The 22,037-nt window shown below is 41.6% G+C and overlaps 2 protein-coding genes across 8 annotated transcripts; one reads left to right on the forward strand and one right to left on the reverse strand.

Moving 5' to 3' along the window:
* The first annotated feature begins 376 nt into the window (after window positions 1-376).
* LOC129600900 (uncharacterized) lies at window positions 377-18,409 on the forward strand. 6 transcript variants are annotated; one of them, XR_008692171.1, is made up of 4 exons: window positions 377-703; window positions 15,743-16,073; window positions 16,611-17,012; window positions 17,792-18,409. XR_008692171.1 is itself a non-coding variant. In XM_055499553.1 (2 exons), the coding sequence occupies exons 1-2, from the start codon at window positions 677-679 to the stop codon at window positions 12,542-12,544; spliced, it is 531 nt and encodes a 176-aa protein (XP_055355528.1). In that variant the 5' UTR covers window positions 377-676; the 3' UTR covers window positions 12,545-13,076. The 6 variants fall into 6 exon arrangements, 1 of the variants encoding a protein (XP_055355528.1); XR_008692170.1 differs by lacking the exon at window positions 17,792-18,409 and having other exon boundaries at window positions 16,611-17,490; XR_008692173.1 differs by lacking the exon at window positions 17,792-18,409 and having other exon boundaries at window positions 15,743-15,840; window positions 16,611-17,490.
* LOC129600899 (C-Jun-amino-terminal kinase-interacting protein 3-like) lies at window positions 14,752-21,369 on the reverse strand. Of its 2 annotated transcripts, XM_055499551.1 has the most exons (13): window positions 21,256-21,369; window positions 20,651-20,924; window positions 20,059-20,259; window positions 19,735-19,980; window positions 19,252-19,480; window positions 18,567-18,797; window positions 17,992-18,139; window positions 17,828-17,908; window positions 16,733-17,018; window positions 16,164-16,282; window positions 15,933-16,059; window positions 15,738-15,848; window positions 14,752-15,243 (listed from the first exon to the last, which is right to left on the reverse strand). In XM_055499551.1, the coding sequence occupies exons 5-13, from the start codon at window positions 19,265-19,267 to the stop codon at window positions 15,169-15,171; spliced, it is 1,194 nt and encodes a 397-aa protein (XP_055355526.1). In that variant the 5' UTR covers window positions 19,268-19,480; window positions 19,735-19,980; window positions 20,059-20,259; window positions 20,651-20,924; window positions 21,256-21,369; the 3' UTR covers window positions 14,752-15,168. The 2 variants fall into 2 exon arrangements, with proteins under 2 accessions (XP_055355526.1, XP_055355527.1); XM_055499552.1 differs by lacking the exons at window positions 14,752-15,243; window positions 15,738-15,848; window positions 15,933-16,059 and having other exon boundaries at window positions 16,164-16,290.
* Window positions 21,370-22,037: the final 668 nt, after the last annotated feature.

The following is a 22,037-nucleotide window of genomic DNA, read 5'->3' on the forward strand; positions in this document are numbered from 1 at the left end:
AGCTCTTCAACGATCACACTAACGCGTATGTATCTTTACGTTCGCACATCCTCACGTATTCCGGTTAAGTACGTACATACGTATGTGGTTTAATGAAAGTTGGCTAATTCTGGACTGTTGCAGAAACTTCCAACGAAGAATGTCAGTGGATATTTAAAAAGCTCAAAAAATACAATAAATACTGACTCTAATTTTGTCTGTAATGTGGTGGAGAACCACGTGTATACGACATCGGCGTTTACGTTCGTTTCTTCACGCCACATCACTTAAGCCGTTAAGCGTACTCGTAGCCCTTGTCTCTAAGCAACCGTACGCTTGTCGCTGCCGCTCCATAATCAGAAGCATCTCCAGATTCCTATCAGAGTAACACTGTAACATCAATAATAAGTTTGCACCTCGTGGCCGGATACAGCGATTCGGATTTCGAATCAGCTATTTTTTTGTTATCTTTTGGGATTTGGAAACTACGGCGTTTTAAAATTGTTACAGTTACAGTATTTTACAAGGAATCCACCTGACATCCGCTTTAGATTATAATAACTAGTACACTGATGGTTACCTTTAGATAGGATAACATCAGTTTTGCTGAGTGGGATCTACGATGGCCGGATAAGATCCCCTTTGAATCGTGTTTGTTTGTTGATACCTTTAATATACTGTACGCTGCTCTAACTGGATGTGGTTACTGCTGACAGATTACCAGGTACGCTAAACAGCTCGACAAAATTAGAATTAATTCTTGATTGTCTTGAACCCCAGTATGCAGTATAAAAACTGGGCAAATCCGTTGAACGGAAAAGCCTGGTGCACAAAGACGGCAATGGTCCTCGTGCGAACACAATCCGAATCAAACTACAGAATACTGTACATATAGCAATGTGAATTATGAATTTATTAAGTAATGTTTCCATTTGGACGACTACCTGGCTGGTACCACAGCCACCTCCAGCCCGCGTAGCCGCTTTTCCTCCGCCTAAACGATGGCCCTGCAGTATGGCGCGCAGTATCGGTACGTCCGTTCTTGTGGGCGCTGTTAAGCAATTGCGTTCCTTGTTCCTTTCGAAGCGCATCGTCAACACGCTCCCCAACATGACGCTCCCCCACATAAGCGGTCAACACGCTGCCCAATATGACCCCAGCATGAGTGGTGGTCAGTAACGTATACGTGCTACCGAGTCGCTTAAGCTACTCGGTGGTAGGTACTCAGCTGGTGCCGGACGTACTCCCTTTGATTGTGGCCTACGCCAACTATACATGCAGGGTCTTATTTTGGGTTGGCACTTGGCCCTATAGTTTTCTGGTGGACCTGGGCGGCTTTTCTGCCCACTCCCTGATATGAATCACGTCTCCACCTGTATCAAATCGAATCGGCGCTCGTTAGATTCGGTCGGTTTGTCCAGTCCCACGCCTGTACAAGGTCAAGGCCAGTTTAGATATTCCGGTCTGCGGCAAGCTGCAAATGGCGGCAGCGTGTTTTATGCATTGACGCACATAGTAATTATTTGGTGAAGGCTCCGCATGCCACCTTCTGAACACCACTTTTGGCTCTGCGTACCACCATGTATTCAATAATTAATATTCATAAGCGTCTATCTATTTTTATTAAATTTTAACATCAAGGATAATCGAATGATTCGCTTGCGCAGCTACATCCGTATCAACGCTCTGCGCTTCGTACAGAGTCTGTACATGGCCGGATATGAGATCAGATCCTGAATTCGCAATTCTCTCGGCCCGTCGTCCGGCGTTTCTTTTCAGTGGAGCAGTTCTTTTTTTCAAAGCATTCTAAAATCCATTTTCGGATACCTTGGCCGACATATGAAGTCCATGTGGGGCTTCTTCTGTGGAAAAGGTCATACGCAAATGCCGCAGCAAATGATCCGCAGCTTAAACCATTTTTTTTTATGTTTGCACGTTATCGTATCGGACCCGCAGTTGCTCTTCCGGCTCATCACAGCCGTACAGCTTCCAGAGTTCCAGTGCGGCACTGGAACTGGAACTCTGGAAGCTGTACGGCTTAGTTAAACACAGCACCATTTCTTATGCGTCTGCATCCCAGCTTGGCGTGAAGAAATGATTCACACCGTTAAAGTGAATTGTTGGTTGCGTTTCTGAAGCCTTCAGCTTTTAAAAAGATCGCAGTAACATCTTTCAACGTATTACTTCTATTGGAAGTTTTAAAAAATTTATGGCGGTATGCAGAGACAAAAGTGGTATGCAAAAGGTACGCATTTAATTGTACATTAATTTTCTTTCGCTACGAGTAGTGATAACTCAGGCAACGAAGATAACGGTTGCTACCGATGCCAGTAAGTCCGATATCTGCTTCTTGAGCTGAGCGAGTTCTTCAACCGTTGGTTTGTCTTTTGTGTGCCATTTGCATTTAGTACAACGCTCCGCCATTTAGTACATTCGTCATTAATTCGCTTGGTGTCTGGCCTAAACCGGGTGGTATTAGAAGGGTATTAGGTGGTATTAAGAGCCAGAGATGGTATGCAGAGGCAAAAGGTGGTATTAGGAGCCAAAGGTGGTATAAAGGTGGTTTGCGGAGCTTTCACCATATTGTTTTGTAGAATACAATATTTTGTACGGGTTGGGTTCTTGTTTTTAAATCGGTGTACGTCAGATATAACTGGGTAAAAACATATTGTGTTTCAAAAACGTTCCGTTCGCCACCTTTCGCAGATATCGCTTCAATAATTTGAAAAAGAAAAACGGGAGAGAACAGGACATGCAGTGCTTCGTGTATCTCTGGTTAAATAATTATGATTTGTTAACCCATCTGATCTGATCTGTTAGCCCATCTGATCTGTAAGCTGACTGGTGTCGAACAACAAAATCATACTCTTTGTTAACAAGAACGCCAAAATTCCTACTATTATAATTATTATACTAATATCCGCGGAATGTATTTCCTCATCTGGTTGATTTTGTTTAATCCGTCGAAATGCTGTTGGAGCCTCAACTTGGAGGCGTTTGCCCGTAGGGATTTTTGTTTTTTGGTTGGTTAAGTGTCCTGTAGTTCTCTTGGAAGGCAGCAGTGCGAAATCTGCTTTGGAAGCAGTTTCGAATGCAGTAAAAATAATTTCCGATGACGACAAGACCTCTTTATCGGCCAGGGTCAAAAAGAGGGAGGAATTTTGAGAGGGAGGAATTTCTGCCTGGTCAAAAAGAGGGAGGAATTTCTGAAGCGAGGGAGGGAGGAATTTTGATATGGTCAAAAAGAGGGAGGAATTTTGAGAGAGAGGAATTTCTGCCTGTTCAAAAAGAGAGAGGAATTTCTGAAGCGAGGGAGGGAGGAATTTTGATATGGTCAAAAAGAGGGAGGAATTTTTTCGAAGTTCAAATGAAGTACTTAGTGACCTCGAACCCAGGTCTCCGATGTCGCCACCAAGATTTTCTCATTATTTGCACAGTATGAAGGTCTGAGTCGAACTGAAGTGCTCGGGGACCTCGAACCAGGGTCCCCGAGGTCGCCACCGAGATTTTCTCATTAAGATGGTATCAGATGGCGCTGACTAGGCGCGCATCGACCATCGACGGCGAAACAAAAGCAAACCCGGATGAAGACTTTAATGCCGAAATCTGACGCACACCGCGCTTTGCGCAAGCTAAGAACTAACTGAGTCTTCTGTAGGCAGCGCAGCTGCCTTACAGAGCCATCGAAACGCATGAAAATGCCCAGACAGGAAGAAACCCAAAACCAACCAATGAGAGAAGGGCTGAATCATAAGCCCGCCCTGACAATGGCGAGCGAAGCGAGCCCGCGTTTCTAATTCAAGACATGTTGACGGTTCGCTGAAACGGAAGCACCAGTGACCTTTAGGTTGCCACGTGACCTTTGGGTCGCCACCGATTTTCATGGTGATTCCTATACAGTTTGACATGCTGAGTCGAACTGAATACTCGGGGACCTCGAACTGGGACCCCGAGGTCGCCATCACGACATGTACCATATGTGCACATTGTGATGTGCTGAGCCGAAATAAAGTACTCATGGACCATCGAACCCGGGTCCCTGAGGTCGCCACTACGATATGTAACATATACTCACTGTTTGCTATGCTGAGTCGAACTGAAGTGCTGGGGGTTCTCGGAACCGCGTCCCCCAAGTCGCCACCACGATACATATTTTATATCCATAGTTTGATGTGCTTTATCAAACCACTGCGGGAGGTCGTAGAAACCGGGAATATTTCTAAATATTCCTAAATGTTTCTAAATATTTTCACTAACATTTCTTATTATATTTCCACATATTCCTAAATACATTTCTAAATATTCTAGATATTTTTCGACATATTCCTGACTATATTTCAACATATTTTTCGATAGTAAAAAATATATCTGAAAATACGTCTTAACACATTTCTAAATATATTTTTGATAATTCTAAAATTAATTTTCTGATATTTCTGTACAAACAGCTTCTAAATATTTCTCAATACTTCTAAATATTTCGCAATATTTCTAAATATTTCTCAATATTTTTTTCAATGATTCTCAATAATTCTATGAACATTTTTTATCATGTTTCAACCTTTTCCTAAGTTTGTTTTAAAGTTTTAATATATTTTAAATATTCTAATTACGTTTTTAATTCTTTTTCACATTTTAAAATTCATTTTTAAATAGTTCGACTTCTCAATTGCTCTACCATTTTGAATTACGTGAAACGTAAACGTAAAAATTCTGATTACGGTGTTGAGAATATCTGAGAAATAAAATACCGTAAATATAAAACTGGTTTGAAAACAAGGTTTTTAAAAACGGGCATTTCCCTTCAAAATACTAAATTTTTAAATATCAAAATACATAGCATGCCGAATTTTATCTAACTAGAACCTGTACGTTATTATCCATGCTGAATATTTTTGAAACGAATTACGTTATGTAATGCTACTGTAGAGATGAATTCGAACACCACTTTTAGATCGAATTTCTTAATTGTTACCGCAAGCTTTGGATCATAAATTCAGATTATATTATGATATAATCTGTTGTATTTTATCACCGTTCGGATTCTAAATTTGCATTGGAAAAATGAAGTCTTGCTAAAACAAAATTGTATATTTGAAACATTGATTTTTTAAAGCAAATCAACAGCGCATTTCCTTTATCTGCGGATGACACTTTGCAACACAGCTACATATGACACAATGCTTCATAATGAGATGTGCCGGTTTGTTTTAAAACTCATTGAAATTTCATACAATATGTTGTATCTCCTACTCTAGTATAAGGTCAAGCGGGCGGCGGTTTTTAATTTAAAATGTATAAGGCAACGAATGCGTTAAGCATTAACAGGTATGCGCTGAAGCTGCTGAATCAGCCTAGCAGATTGGGCTTTCAGATGTACATCTAAATTCTCATTATGAACCACCTTTGTTAAAATCGTACATGTAATTGCGCATAATTATGTGAGCCGTTTTTACACCATGATTTAATTTCCGTTTCAAAATCATGAATTACTTTATTATTTCGGGTTTTTAAAATAAAAAATTATTAAGCAGCCAGAAAAAAATTAAAATTTTTATTTTATTTAGTGTGAGTGAGTTTTGTCTCATTTTTCATTCATCACTTTACACTGGCATTTAAGTTCTATTGCGAATCGCTTTTCATCATTTGATAACTTATCCTGTGCAGATGGTTTATACAAAATATTTAGGAAAAAAAATTCATTGGAACTGATATATCGGTGTTTTTGCGCAACATTTTGAAAACCAAATTAACGCCTCAGATAATATTCCTATTTCGTTCTGAGTTTTGGCTAGTATACCCGACCAGTGCTGAAGTGGATTTCGGGTAGCCGCCCGGTAGCTACTTAGATTTAATAATGAGCCTTCTTATGGATTTAAAGATGGTAGTATGTATCGGTAAATCGAGATTAAGCCTATTACTTACTTCGAAATTAGGTTTTTTGAGACAACTAAATCTACAAATCTAAGGTATTTTGGCACCTACATATATTGAACTATTCAGATGTCTTCGTTTTAAGCTATTTTGATATTTATAATAAATAAATAAATTTATTATTAAATTATATATGCACTGACTTTGATATTCTGGTGTTCGGAGATTCAGTTATAGATGTAGCTGTTAAGTAATTCTGTTGTTTAGGCTTCTAATCATTTTAAACAATTTAAAAGAAGTGAAGTTTCTAGGAATACGAGGACATTTGGGTGCTGTGAACATACCCTTCACGATTAAGGTGCGATAAACACCGGGAACTAACTTCACAGAAGATTTTATTTTGACAAAATGTTATATCCGAATATTTTCACCGTCTGTTTCGACAAATTGCGGTCCACAAAAAATTATCGTATCTTCAAACCACATTTTAAAAGATCATAGTGATTCACAATTTTAAGTCACAGAACAGAAATTCCCTCTGACATGACTTGACTGCTGCGTCCATAGCAGCATCATAACAAGCTCTGGCGACTAGATCCGTAGCTGATATTTGTGGACAGTTGGATTTAATACACGTAGCAAATCATAATAATCAGTAAAAAAAGAAAAACAAACATCACTACAACAAATCTAAAACAACAAGATACTGGAAATAAACAAATATGTGCGAGTACTCGTACTGGGTGCTGTGCGTTTTAAACTTGGATTTAATTTTAAAATTCCGACCGTGATGCCAGTAGCGTTGCGAGCTCCAGAGCAGTCGGGTGTTCATCGCACCCTAATCGTGAAGGGTATGTTCACAGCACCCAAATGTCCTCGTATAAATTCTTGCATTTAATTTTAGTGTATTCAGAAATATTTAGAATATTTAGAAATATTTGAAATATTTAGAATATTTAGAAATATTTAGAAATATTTAGAAATATTTAGAAATATTTAGAAATATTTAGAAATATTTAGAAATATTTAGAAATATTTAGAAATATTTAGAAATATTTAGAAATATTTAGAAATATTTAGAAATATTTAGAAATATTTAGAAATATTTAAATATTTAGAAATATTTAGAAATATTTAGAAATATTTAGAAATATTTAGAAATATTTAGAAATATTTAGAAATATTTAGAAATATTTAGAAATATTTAGAAATATTTAGAAATATTGCAGAAATTGCAGAGATTTGTACAGAAATATCAGAAGATATAATTTTACAATAATCAAATGTATATTCAGAAATCTGGTAAAACATAATTGCAGATTCGAGGAACGCGGTTCTGAGGTCCCGGGGCACTTCAGTTCGACTCAGCATAGCAAGCAATGAATATATGTTACAAATCGTTTTCGCGACCTCAGGGACCCTGGTTCGATTGTCCCTGGGTACTGGTTTATTTCGGCTCAGCACATCACACTGTGCATGGTACATGTCGTGATGGCGACCTCGGGGGCCCAGTTCGAGGTCCCCGAGGACTTCAGCTCGGCTCAGCATGTCAAACTGTATAGGAATCGGTGGCGACCCAAAGTCACGTTTCGACCTAAAGGTCACTAGTGCTTTCGTTTCAGCGAACCCTCAACATGTCTTGAATTAGAAACGCGGGCTCGCTGCGCTCGCCATCTTGAGGAGAAAATCTCGGTGGCGACCTCGGGGACCGTGGTTCGAGGTCCCCGACCACTTCAGTTCGACTCAGCATGTCAAACTGTATAGGAATCGGTGGCGACCCAAAGTCACGTTTCGACCTAAAGGTCACTAGTGCTTTCGTTTCAGCGAACCCTCAACATGTCTTGAATTAGAAACGTGGGCTCGCTGCGCTCGCCATCTTGAGGAGAAAATCTCGGTGGCGACCTCGGGGACCGTGGTTCGAGGTCCCCGAGCACTTCAGTTCGACTCAGCCCTTCAAACTGTGTATATAATGAGAAAATCTTGGTGGCCTCGGAGACCTGGGTTCGAGGTCCCTAAGTACTTCATTTGAACTTCGAAAAAATTCCCCCCTCTTTTTGACCATATCAAATTCCTCCCTCCCTCCCTTCATGAATTCCTCCCTCTTTTTGACCACGCAGAAATTCCTCCCTCTCAAAATTCCTCCCTCTTTTTGACCCTGGCCTTATATACACAGTTTGAAGGGCTGAGTCGAACTGAAGTGCTCGGGGACCTCGAACCACGGTCCCCGAGGTCGCCACCGAGATTTTCTCCTCAAGATGGCGAGCGCAGCGAGCCCGCGTTTCTAATTCAAGACATGTTGAGGGTTCGCTGAAACGAAAGCACTAGTGACCTTTAGGTCGAAACGTGACTTTGGGTCGCCACCGATTCCTATACAGTTTGACATGCTGAGCCGAGCTGAAGTCCTCGGGGACCTCGAACTGGGCCCCCGAGGTCGCCATCACGACATGTACCATGCACAGTGTGATGTGCTGAGCCGAAATAAACCAGTACCCAGGGACAATCGAACCAGGGTCCCTGAGGTCGCGAAAACGATTTGTAACATATATTCATTGCTTCCTATGCTGAGTCGAACTGAAGTGCCCCGGGACCTCAGAACCGCGTTCCTCGAATCTGCAATTATGTTTTACCAGATTTCTGAATATACATTTGATTATTGTAAAATTATATCTTCTGATATTTCTGTACAAATCTCTGCAATTTCTGCAATATTTCTAAATATTTCTAAATATTTCTAAATATTTCTAAATATTTCTAAATATTTCTAAATATTTCTAAATATTTCTAAATATTTCTAAATATTTCTAAATATTTCTAAATATTTCTAAATATTTCTAAATATTTCTAAATATTTCTAAATATTTCTAAATATTTCTAAATATTTCTGAATACACCTAAATACCTAAAATTAAATGCAAGAATTTATACGAGGACATTTGGGTGCTGTGAACATACCCTTCACGATTAGGGTGCGATGAACACCCGACTGCTCTGGAGCTCGCAACGCTACTGGCATCACGGTCGGAATTTTAAAATTAAATCCAAGTTTAAAACGCACAGCACCCAGTACGAGTACTCGCACATATTTGTTTATTTCCAGTATCTTGTTGTTTTAGATTTGTTGTAGTGATGTTTGTTTTTCTTTTTTTACTGATTATTATGATTTGCTACGTGTATTAAATCCAACTGTCCACAAATATCAGCTACGGATCTAGTCGCCAGAGCTTGTTATGATGCTGCTATGGACGCAGCAGTCAAGTCATGTCAGGAGGGAATTTCTGTTCTGTGACTTAAAATTGTGAATCACTATGATCTTTTAAAATGTGGTTTGAAGATACGATAATTTTTTGTGGACCGCAATTTGTCGAAACAGACGGTGAAAATATTCGGATATAACATTTTTGTCAAAATAAAATCTTCTGTGAAGTTAGTTCCCGGGTGTTTATCGCACCTTAATCGTGAAGGGTATGTTCACAGCACCCAAATGTCCTCGTATTCCTAGAAACTTCACTTCTTTTTAAATTGTTTAAAATGATTAGAAGCCTAAACAACAGAATTACTTAACAGCTACATCTATAACTGAATCTCCGAACACCAGAATATCAAAGTCAGTGCATATATAATTTAATAATAAATTTATTTATTTATTATAAATATCAAAATAGCTTAAAACGAAGACATCTGAATAGTTCAATATATGTAGGTGCCAAAATACCTTAGATTTGTAGATTTAGTTGTCTCAAAAAACCTAATTTCGAAGTAAGTAATAGGCTTAATCTCGATTTACCGATACATACTACCATCTTTAAATCCATAAGAAGGCTCATTATTAAATCTAAGTAGCTACCGGGCGGCTACCCGAAATCCACTTCAGCACTGGTCGGGTATACTAGCCAAAACTCAGAACGAAATAGGAATATTATCTGAGGCGTTAATTTGGTTTTCAAAAATGTTGCGCAAAAACACCGATATATCAGTTCCAATGAATTTTTTTTCCTAAATATTTTGTATAAACCATCTGCACAGGATAAGTTATCAAATGATGAAAAGCGATTCGCAATATAACTTAAATGCCAGTGTAAAGTGATGAATGAAAAATGAGACAAAACTCACTCACACTAAATAAAATAAAAATTTTAATTTTTTTCTGGCTGCTTAATAATTTTTTATTTTAAAAACCCGAAATAATAAAGTAATTCATGATTTTGAAACGGAAATTAAATCATGGTGTAAAACGGCTCACATAATTATGCGCAATTACATGTACGATTTTAACAAAGGTGGTTCATAATGAGAATTTAGATGTACATCTGAAAGCCCAATCTGCTAGGCTGATTCAGCAGCTTCAGCGCATACCTGTTAATGCTTAACGCATTCGTTGCCTTATACATTTTAAATTAAAAACCGCCGCCCGCTTGACCTTATACTAGAGTAGGAGATACAACATATTGTATGAAATTTCAATGAGTTTTAAAACAAACCGGCACATCTCATTATGAAGCATTGTGTCATATGTAGCTGTGTTACAAAGTGTCATCCGCAGATAAAGGAAATGCGCTGTTGATTTGCTTTAAAAAATCAATGTTTCAAATATACAATTTTGTTTTAGCAAGACTTCATTTTTCCAATGCAAATTTAGAATCCGAACGGTGATAAAATACAACAGATTATATCATAATATAATCTGAATTTATGATCCAAAGCTTGCGGTAACAATTAAGAAATTCGATCTAAAAGTGGTGTTCGAATTCATCTCTACAGTAGCATTACATAACGTAATTCGTTTCAAAAATATTCAGCATGGATAATAACGTACAGGTTCTAGTTAGATAAAATTCGGCATGCTATGTATTTTGATATTTAAAAATTTAGTATTTTGAAGGAAATGCCCGTTTTAAAACCTTGTTTTCAAACCAGTTTTATATTTACGGTATTTTATTTCTCAGATATTCTCAACACCGTAATCAGAATTTTTACGTTTACGTTTCACGTAATTCAAAATGGTAGAGCAATTGAGAAGTCGAACTATTTAAAATGAATTTTAAAATGTGAAAAAGAATTAAAAACGTAATTAGAATATTTAAAATATATTAAAACTTTAAAACAAACTTAGGAAAAGGTTGAAACATGATAAAAAATGTTTATAGAATTATTGAGAATCATTGAAAAAAATATTGAGAAATATTTAGAAATATTGCGAAATATTTAGAAGTATTGAGAAATATTTAGAAGCTGTTTGTACAGAAATATCAGAAAATTAATTTTAGAATTATCAAAAATATATTTAGAAATGTGTTAAGACGTATTTTCAGATATATTTTTTACTATCGAAAATATGTTGAAATATAGTCAGAATATGTCGAAAAATATCTAGAATATTTAGAAATGTATTTAGGAATATGTGGAAATATAATAAGAAATGTTAGTGAAAATATTTAGAAACATTTAGGAATATTTAGAAATATTCCCGGTTTCTACGACCTCCCGCAGTGGTTTGATAAAGCACATCAAACTATGGATATAAAATATGTATCGTGGTGGCGACTTGGGGACGCGGTTCCGAGAACCCCAGCACTTCAGTTCGACTCAGCATAGCAAACAGTGAGTATATGTTACATATCGTAGTGGCGACCTCAGGGACCCGGGTTCGATGGTCCATGAGTACTTTATTTCGGCTCAGCACATCACAATGTGCACATATGGTACATGTCGTGATGGCGACCTCGGGGTCCCAGTTCGAGGTCCCCGAGTATTCAGTTCGACTCAGCATGTCAAACTGTATAGGAATCACCATGAAAATCGGTGGCGACCCAAAGGTCACGTGGCAACCTAAAGGTCACTGGTGCTTCCGTTTCAGCGAACCGTCAACATGTCTTGAATTAGAAACGCGGGCTCGCTTCGCTCGCCATTGTCAGGGCGGGCTTATGATTCAGCCCTTCTCTCATTGGTTGGTTTTGGGTTTCTTCCTGTCTGGGCATTTTCATGCGTTTCGATGGCTCTGTAAGGCAGCTGCGCTGCCTACAGAGACCAGTTGGTTCTTGGCTTGCGCACAAAGCGCGGTGTGCGTCAGATTTCGGCATTAAAGCCTTCATCCGGGTTTGCTTTTGTTTCGCCGTCGATGGTCGATGCGCGCCTAGTCAGCGCCATCTGATATGGTAGCAGCTCACGGAGACGTTCGTGTGTTGCACAGCGGGCTTGCCCCGCTCACGGGCCACCTCTGAGTTGTGGACCAGATCGCGTGATCGCGTCCTGTGCCAACCCCGGGTACGGAGCTCACCCGGCTCCCCCGGATTTCCCGTCAGTCGCCGGAGCTGTGCCGTCACTCCCGCAGAACGCGGAGGAAACTGCCTCTCCCAGAAAGGGATGGAGATATCGCCAAGCCAGAAGTGCAGCGATGGACGGACAAACCCACAGCCACACCGTACCGATGACGGATGCCGACGGTGGACGCAACCCGGACCAGCAGGAAACCTGCGGACCCTTCACCACCACCAACAGCCATGCCAACCCCGATCCCCACGGCTGGATCGACCACCATCACCACGCCGAGAAATTCACCCCACCAAAACCCTGCCACAGCGACCTTTCCCCCGGCGGAGCAGCGGAATTTCCTCACCGGAGCAGCGTATTTTGTGTTTGCAGGGTCATGGCCGTACCTGTGCCCAAACCCTGCCCGATTTTCCCCAGACCATGACCTTTCCCCAGACGGATAAAATGCGGAATCTACCGATTTTCGCATCCGACCCTGGATTCTGGCGCGACAGTGCGTTGACCCAGGCACTGGACCGCATGAAGCCGAACCAGGACCAGACCGACCGAACCCGAGCCAAACCGGCCCAGAAACATTCCTGAGCCGAACCGGATCCGAGCCGCCCAACCCGGGACTGAGCCGGACCAAACCTGACTGAACCAGATCCCATACCGGACCACGTGAGCCGACCGAACTGGAACCGAGCCACCCGGTAGTACAGTCTATTAGATATAGTACAGGGACCGTACCGGTCCCTGTATCCACTGTTCTTTTACGGCGCATCACGCCATTTACCTGCACTTCGCAGGAGCTCAGTGTTAGACCGTACAGGGATGTCAGGGCGGGCTTATGATTCAGCCCTTCTCTCATTGGTTGGTTTTGGGTTTTTTCCTGTCTGGGCATTTTCATGCGTTTTGATGGCTCTGTAAGGCAGCTGCGCTGCCTACAGAGACCAGTTGGTTCTTGGCTTGCGCGCAAAGCGCGGTGTGCGTCAGATTTCGGCATTAAAGTCTTCATCCGGGTTTGCTTTTGTTTCGCCGTCGATGGTCGATGCGCGCCTAGTCAGCGCCATCTGATACCATCTTAATGAGAAAATCTCGGCGACCTCGGGGACCCTCTTCGACCAGACCTTCATACAAATTCTTGGTGGCCCCTGGGTTCGAGGTCACTAAGTACTTCAGAAAAAAAATTCCTCCCTCTTTTTTGAACCTGAAATATTAATAAAATTCTTGTCCTCAGGAGACCTGGGTTCAGTCCCTGAGTCTCATTTGAACTTCGAAAAATTCCTCCCTCTTTTGACCATATCAAATTCCTCCTCCTCCTTCATGATTCCTCCTCTTTTTTTGACCACGCAGAAATTCCTCCCTCTCAAATTCCTCCTCTTTTTGACCATATCAAAATTCCTCCCTCCCTCGCTTCAGAAATTCCTCCCTCTTTTTGACCCTGGCCTGTATATAATGAGAAAATCTTGGTGGCCTCGGAGACCTGGGTTCGAGGTCCCTAAGTACTTCCTTTGAACTGAAAAAAATTCCCCCTCTTTTGATATATCAAAATTCCTCCCTCCCTCCCTTCATGAATTCCTCCCTCTTTTTGACCACGCAGAAATTCCTCCCTCTCAAAATTCCTCCCTCTTTTTGACCCTGGCCTACTCGTGGCTCGTACTGGTAGAATGTTGGACGAAGCATATTATGTTTCCCAAAATAATGGCGTGCAGATTGCCTTTCGAAAATACAGTTCTTAACCACCGGTACTGGCGTAATAAAAACACAATTTTGGAATATTTACTGGCCATAGTTAAAACATACCGTTACATTCTTGATGACGAGCATCGTTACTAAAATCAATCGATATTACGTACTCGAAGTGACCCGGTACATGGTACTACCGTAAATTCGCATGCTGTACAAGCATGAAAATCTTCGGTTTCGCTCGCTTCCAAAAATTTATATATGCGTAGTGATTTATATACATAGGCGAGGAACAGTTTGTACGCGCAACATCCGTTCGGGAGTTGTGGCTGTAAGAAAATTCCGAGAAGTTAACATGTATTCTGGTGTACAATTGTACATACCAAAAGTCCCATTTTGGACAGATCCTCTAAAGGTTGCACATACTTAGATGCGCGTATGCATGATAAATACGTCATTTTAAAATTTGGTGTAAAAGGATCTTCATGTTTACATATCGGCGTCTTCGTGCAAAAGTTAAAGGAGATCGCCCATAATGAGACTATTGGTAAGTACACCTCTAATGCATTTAAACGTTTTGGAATTTTCTTACAGCCACAGCTCCTGAACCGGAAGTTGCGCGCGCATTTGGTGTTCACGCCTATATATCCACAGCATCCGGCTACATAATGTCATAGAACAAAGCAAAATGTGTTTGAGAGTGCGCTAAAGGGAATATTTTCGTGCATGTACAAGTACACGAACTTGGAAACATGTACCGGGTCACTTCCCTTCATTTAAGATACTGGGGCAGGGTAAGCACATGTATAGAAGTATTTATTGTTAAATCATCATGTTTACACTTGTAAGGAAGGACAGATTCTTAGGGTTTTGTAGCAAACATGAAGCACCGTGCGAAAACTTTATTCAAAAATCTAAAAAAATACCAAATGTTTTTACAGTATTATCGTTCAATTTATTTTATTTCCATTTCCCATAATCACGATTCCCGAACACAACACAACACCAATCACAAATTCGCAAAATCCACAGAAAACTACCACCACAAAAAAAACAAAAAAATATCAAAAAATCCATTTAGAAACGCATAAAATCAGTAAAATCAAATAGAAACTCCAATTAAAAGACAAGTAAAAGCACTATGAACACGAAAACACTGTTGAACACCATACTGGAAGCCGTACAAACGAAAGGTCAGTGCAATAAACTGGCAAAACCATCCTTGCATAATCTGCGTCACCGACTAGAGACCATCACGGCTGTCCGTTGCATTGCGCCTGTCCTGCTAGCTGCCGCCCCCGGGGGAGGGAGGGGTGTCCGTCGCTCTCCTTCAGGATCGGGGCGCGGAGGTGGTGGGCGTGGTCGGCGTCTGCCACACGATCAGGTGCGAGCGGATACTGCGCGGCTCCGCGTTGCCGCCCGGAGAATCCTCCAGTCCGCTCTCCGCACTGTCATCTGTGAACAATTTCCATACAGCAATACACTTCTTTGCGTGATGCAACAAGGGAAATTTTTGTTGCTGGTATTTGTCACAGTCATACGAATTTTCTCAAACGTAAATTTACGGTTGTTCAAACGACAAAACCTTTAAAATTATCGATACATCATAAAATTACAACTGAGCAAATTATTTTTCGGTAATATTGTAGGAGTGAATTATTGTACATTGCAAAATGCTTCAATTAAAAACAATTTCATTATTATCCCACTATTACAAAGTCTTAACAAGGTTTACAGTTTCAATAAGCCGCACACAAAGCGTATGCAAACATGCACAAGCCATCACACTACAACACTGCTGCATTTCACCAGAGCTGTTACTTCAGTTAAACTGACTGATTGCGAGATATTCAGGTCCTTTCTAACCATTCTTAAGATAACCATTCTTAATGCACTGCATGAGCTATTTATTACTGAATAAATCTAATGAATTTATTTGGTCAATTTACCGTAGCGGAAGTCCACGTAGCCTTCACCCCCGGACACCAGCAGACTGGCGTCCTCCTGGCTGGCCTTCGGGTCGTTGCTGGAAGGCGTGGCCCCGCCGAGTGTGTACGTTCCTGCATTGAGCAATCATTTTTAAATATCACTAATGCGTGCATTACGGATTGATGTCCCACGGGGATCAGCGCAATACAACGCACCGGGAATGGAGACGAAGAACTTGACCTCCTCCCGGCGTCCGTGATACGACACCTGCGCCAGGGGGTCATCACACCCGGGCAGACACTTCGATACGACTGGCCGCCTCCTTGTCCGGGTTGCTGGCATCTAAATTAATAACAGTAACAGTGATAATAAATGTATAATTTGGAGAAAAATTGTAAAATAAAATATTAATGGAACAAAAAAATGAAATAATAATGGAGTCTTACCTGGCGTGAAACTGAGGGGAATGAAGAGGAGGACGCCGGTGCTGGTGCCGATCCACAGGCGCGGCAGGAGGCCGACATGGCCGTGATGCGCACCAGCGAGATGCGCAAGCGACCCTTACCTAGCAGGCTAGCACAGATTAACTCATACTTCCGTAATACTGCAATGACGTTCAAACACTAACAACATGTCTTAACAACGACATATACCACTGAAAATAATCAGTATACATTTTACAACATCTATTTCCTGTGATTTAACCGAGCGTCCATGTTCATAAAAAAAAATTCATTAAGCGCAGCAGCATCCATGCATTACGTTAGCCACAAACACAAACTATTTCTACTCAAAAGTTCATTTTACAACCGCAAATCTCCATTGCAGAGGCAAAGTATTAACGTTATTATTCTTTTCCCTGTGCTTACACGAGTTCATTGCTTTGTTCACAGCCATTACGCTACGACGACTGTCAACCACTTTAGACACCATACAGTGGCATTCACAAAGCGGACGAAAAACTGTCACTTTATCGACCATTCAACGAGCTACTTTCCTTATCCACTGTACCTACCAGGATCTTCATGGAGAGGGGATCGACGACGTGGATCTTGTTCCGGCAACCGGCCCACACGCAGTCCCGTTGCTCACTGCCAGCCGCCCCCGGGCTGCGGCGGATGCCGGGGATGTAGTCGGGATAGGGCGGCGGGACGATGCTCATGGCGCGGATGGCGTGGTCGGCCTGGCCCAGACTCAGCAGGTGGTAGTTGGTCGTGTCCCACCAGCCACCCGGCTGCACCCGCCGGAACACCGCCACGCGCCCGTCCGCCAACGAGGCCAGCACGCGGCCCGTCGTATGTCTGCCGAAATACAGAAAACATTCAGCTTGGGCACTGCTACCTATATTAATTCACTACATACTCAGGCGAAAATATTATATGACTGCATTTCCACACGCCTGAAAATATATCAATTCATGAATGTTATGATTATACTTTCTACTGAAATTATTACTGTTATTATATCCAAAATATTCCTTAATTATGGTCCTATGGATATCGTATTAGAAAGACGAAATTAGAATATGTATGGATTCATAGATATTCTCTATTGTTTTACACATAAAGCGACAAAGAAAATACGATAACCATAACGTACTAGCGCTTTTACAAGGTGTTTCCATTACCGAAATTTCTCGTACCAGTTACGAGGGAACTCACTTTTGAGAAGAAATGAAGCCGTTACACAAACACATTGTGTATAACATGTTCTACTACTCGCATAATAGTATTAAAGCTCTTAAAATTTTGTTTGAATAAATCAAAAACTGTTGTCCAAATAGAACGTGAGATTTTCATAGAAAGAAGAAAAAACAATCATCACATCGTTATAGTTTGCTATCAGTTCTCATTTCTCAACGGTACGGTCAGCGATTTCGTTCGTTCTTTTTCTGGCCCGTCAGCCATTATTCTACGAAAATCACATACCGGACAGTATGTCCAGCACACTATGTACAGAGTACATATCTTAAGGAGTGCCAGTTCACCCATGGCTATACTGACTTACTAACTTCTTTAAATTCGATACAATCATAAAAGGTTGTATTATCCAACTAATTATTTACGAATTCTAGGTTAATTACTGACATTTCGCCGAGCGTAGCACTCACACAATGCAGAGGACCGCGTCGTCCAGGATCACCTTGCTGAGGCGTTTGCGATATATCCGCGACGCGTGATAAATGTACAACCTGCATCAAGGCGTCAGTGTTCAGTGGAGCGGTGCCATACACGTCATTACACGAAACTGTTCCAATATGATCGTTGAAATTACCCACGATTCTGACTGCCGATCCACACGGTACCCTCCACCCGGGCGCGGCCCAGATCGGAGTCAACGGGAATGTGGTCACTACAGCTCTCCGCACTGGGATCCCACTTCGCGCTCATCTCGCTCGACAGATCCGCTGTTGCATTGTTCACTGCAACACAATCACCATTGTTCGATCATTTTTATTAGTGTAAATCAGCGCAGGCATGTTGTTATGTATACTGGCTATTGTCGATAAAGTTTACATCACCATTGTTACCGCGGTCGCTCTGTATTCTGGTCGATTAATTCTCCACTAACAAAATGCAATAATAGATACACCTTCGCGGTGGAGATTTTTGGATTATTTGCTCATAAGGTCAATTAGGTATTTTCCAAATTAAATGAAATTAGCTGTGCATTATTTTGCATACTGGTTATATTAATAAAGACTGTCAAAATTCGTTATTACTGAGCTTCAGTTATTTGTCTTCCCTATTATGTACACTCAAATTCCGTTTATTCACTTTATTGCAGCTTATTTTCTAACAAATCGGACCAGCTCGGTCGTTGTCGTTCACTTTCGGAATAAAACTCACCGCTTGCGTCGCTGGGCAGTGCATTGCTTGCCATGTGTCCCACCGCTGCGCTGGCAACGCTCTTGACCGGCGGCGACGATCCCGTCGCGCAGGACACGAAGAGAATATTCCCCAGATCCGTACTGCGTCCCCGTCCGCCGGTGCTCATTAGCGGATGTTCGATGGCCTTCTTCTCCGGACTGGCCTCCGGCTTCTCCACCGGCACCGGGATCTCCACGTCGTCATGAATGCCTACAGACAGCGTACAGCAACTCGATAGAAAACAGCCACTTTAAATCAGCCACTATGTAGTCACAAGTACAGATCCTGCTCTATCATACACTGATAATATCGTAGTACAGAGGTTGCGCCTTAAAGTTCGACTAAATTGAGGCAGTTCCTAACGGCATCATGAAAACAATTTCCAAAATTAATTTACGGTAAATTTTTCGACCTGAAATAACTCCTCCCAGCAAGAAAACCAAGCAAGATGCACAATAAAAACTGACCATAACTTCACAATATAATCATCGTACTGGAAATCCCAGTCGCTGTACGTAAGCAACGTAACCAACGGGTAATTCGCAGTTTTTATCCGAACTACATTTTTTACCTAATTACCGGAGAACAAAATGTAATTATTAAAACAATACCAAACCGATTTCTCCCTCGTTATTATCGATTTCTCCCTCGTCCAATGGCTCACCTGGAACGTAACCCATGCACAGTAGATGCGATGAACAGACGGGGAAGCTCTCGGTTGGCGTCCATGACGGTCACCTTGCCACTGGAGCACTGGAGTGGGTGGAACTGCAGATCCAGATGACGGACGAGGCGACTGCGTACGCCTGTTCGCGCAAGGCATCCGAGCCCGGTTCGGTCGCATCGGCGGTCGGCGTGCGTGGTGGCAGTTGAATGCCCACTGCACACCAGATCTATAACCAAACAAACGTAGAATACTGGCTTCTTGCAGCCGCCTGCTCGTCTAAATTCAGGTTTGACAGTGTACCATGAACGATACATCATATTGTGGTATATTTCGTAAATACTTAATTTTTTAAATAATGCAAATGTACATTTATGTACGTTTATAATTGCCTATTGTTTTGGTAATATAGTTTTAATGTCAAACTTTTATATTAGTTATTTTACATAATTCCATTTTATTCACTTTAATTTTCGCGCGTACCTTCATATCGGGATCCTTCTCCACCAACGGCCGGGAGTAGAGAGGCTTCGGGACGACGACACTGCCAAACACAATACCAGCTCCGCTTGCCGCGACCACCGGCACACTCCATCCGAACGCCTGCACCCGCCCACTCGGCGTCTCCTTCCCGGCCGATCGCCCTGAATTATGGACCCACAGGATCCCCGGTCGCCGGTGGGAGGACTTTCCTGCGGCGTCCCGCCGTTCTCCGCCGCCGTAGCAATCCTAAAACCGCGTGTTAGCGCACACCAACGCAGAAATAATGCCAACTACGTGATGCAAAAAATAAGACCCAGTACCCACCGTTTATAATGTTCCTGGAGGTCGACGACGTCGGCGGTGTCGATGGGCGCCGCTTCCGAGGCGGGAGGAGATCGCGACGCGGTGCTCTACTGCGAGGGGGACATGGTGCCGCCGCCCGGCGAGGGCGGGAGGGTGTGGTCGTTGTTGTAGCGGACGGCGCTGTTCTCGCGGCTGCCGGTGCTCCCAAACAGGCCACTGAAGCTGAAAAACGAATGCTACATTATGACATATCCCAATTAAACATCCTGCATCACTGTATCGCATACGCTTCTTTGCTCAATTGATTATTAATTTACTCTGTTAACCGACAAAAGGAAAAAAATTATCGACAAATGAACACAAAGATAACGAAAGAAAAATGCATATACCCAATTATTCGATATTTATCATAATCGTTAAAGGGTTAATCATTTCAAATAAACCGGAAGATCATCTTAGATCCATCACACTACGTGAATGCATGCAATACTAGTATAACTTATAATAACGATCCGATGAACAATCCGAGCGGCGATTTTCATTATATTATTCTTTTTCCAGCCGGCCTGTATTTTTGATACTTTTTGCATTTATTCATCACGCTGCCACTTACAATTTGAAGAAGCTGGACCGGCCGCGGCGCTGCTGCACGACGACGCGCTGATTCTGTGAGAGTATGGCGCGCATCTCGTCCTGGAGCTCCATGAACTGCTCCTTGTACTTGTTCTTCTCCTGCACCAACCGCGCCACCTCCTCGCATGTGAAGCGCTTCTGATGCGCATGCGGCACCAGCGCGTTCTTGCCTTCTAAATGGACGATGCGCTCCTTCAGCTTGTTCTCCACTTCTTGTAGCGAGGCGTTCTCTTCGCGGTAGCATCTCTTTCGCACTGAAAAGCGAGCTGGCACAGTAATTTACGAAAACAACGGAATATTAATCAACATCATGCACGAAAATGTCAAACAAACACCAGACCGACCCAAAATAAAGCTCAAACGATTTTCTTTACTTTTTAGAAATTCACATAGCAAGAAGTCGCTGCAGAAGCACTCTTCTTAGGTAGCGAACAATTCGCGTTACCGATAGTATATCCAGCCACTGCGTACAGTTTAAAAAAGTAAAAGTAAAAGACAGAAAAGATAATACTTTATTATCTTTTAACACAAGTGCAAGCGCGGGTACCTCCTTTACGGTAAAAATTTAAACTCTCAAACAATTACATTCAATCAAGGACAGAATGATCCGTTCTGGAGATTACAGCGAGCAAGAAGTGAAAAGAAGTTGAATCAATAAGCCATAAATCTGAATCATTTTAAGCAGTATTTCGGTAATGCACTTATTCGTTATACTGATGGTTTTACCATAAAGTATAAGCCATAAAACTACGTTGCCGAACATGATCAAAGTGGCAGGAAACACAGCCAGAGCGACAACTGGCATACTTCGAAGTATCATAAAGTAGAATACACAGACATCCACTGCCAGGAACACCCCAGGGGTCCGTACAGTACCACCTGCCTGTATATACAGTACCACCTGCCTATAATTAACTTTTTAATTACTTTTAATTAAATTAAACAATAGAGTACAGTAATTTACATTAATTTCATTAAGTTACGTAATTCATTAGTGGAAACAATAGTTAAATTTCATTTTTTCTAATTAACGAGTTAAGAAATATGAAAATAAATTAAAAAACATACTGAACGAATAAAAAACACACTGTACAAATAAAAAACTTAATTACCGTACTAATTACATATATGTACATATGTACAAGTAAAAAAGCGCGCGCTGTTAGCAGCGCCACCACACCTGAGCGTGCGTGTACGGTGTATGTGTAACTGACGCACAAAGGCTTCTGTCTTGGCTAGCGTCTTGAAGACGCTATGCACACGGCGTAGTTTGGCCAACGCCATATCTTGGCTCCTCAAAAATTCTAAAAATATTAGAATTTACATTTGCGAAAACCCCAACGTTTTCCCGTCATCCCGCCGTACTA

Source organism: Paramacrobiotus metropolitanus, unplaced genomic scaffold (genome assembly GCF_019649055.1).
Source record: "Paramacrobiotus metropolitanus isolate TYO unplaced genomic scaffold, Prichtersi_v1.0 Parri_scaffold0000202, whole genome shotgun sequence".
Classification (NCBI taxonomy): Eukaryota; Metazoa; Tardigrada; class Eutardigrada; order Parachela; family Macrobiotidae; genus Paramacrobiotus; species Paramacrobiotus metropolitanus.

Bases quoted from the DNA above. Each gene is read 5' to 3' on its own strand.
- LOC129600900 (XM_055499553.1), top strand. From the start codon at position 677: ATGTGGTTACTGCTGACAGATTACCAG. The intron at 704-12,040 runs GTACGCTAAACA...TGTGTTGCACAG, and splicing joins TACTGCTGACAGATTACCAG to CGGGCTTGCCCCGCTCACGG.
- LOC129600899 (XM_055499551.1), bottom strand. The intron at 17,909-17,991 runs GTAATTTCAACG...GCCTTGATGCAG, and splicing joins ATCGGCAGTCAGAATCGTGG to GTTGTACATTTATCACGCGT. The intron at 17,019-17,827 runs GTGAGTGCTACG...GTATTTCGGCAG, and splicing joins GACGCGGTCCTCTGCATTGT to ACATACGACGGGCCGCGTGC.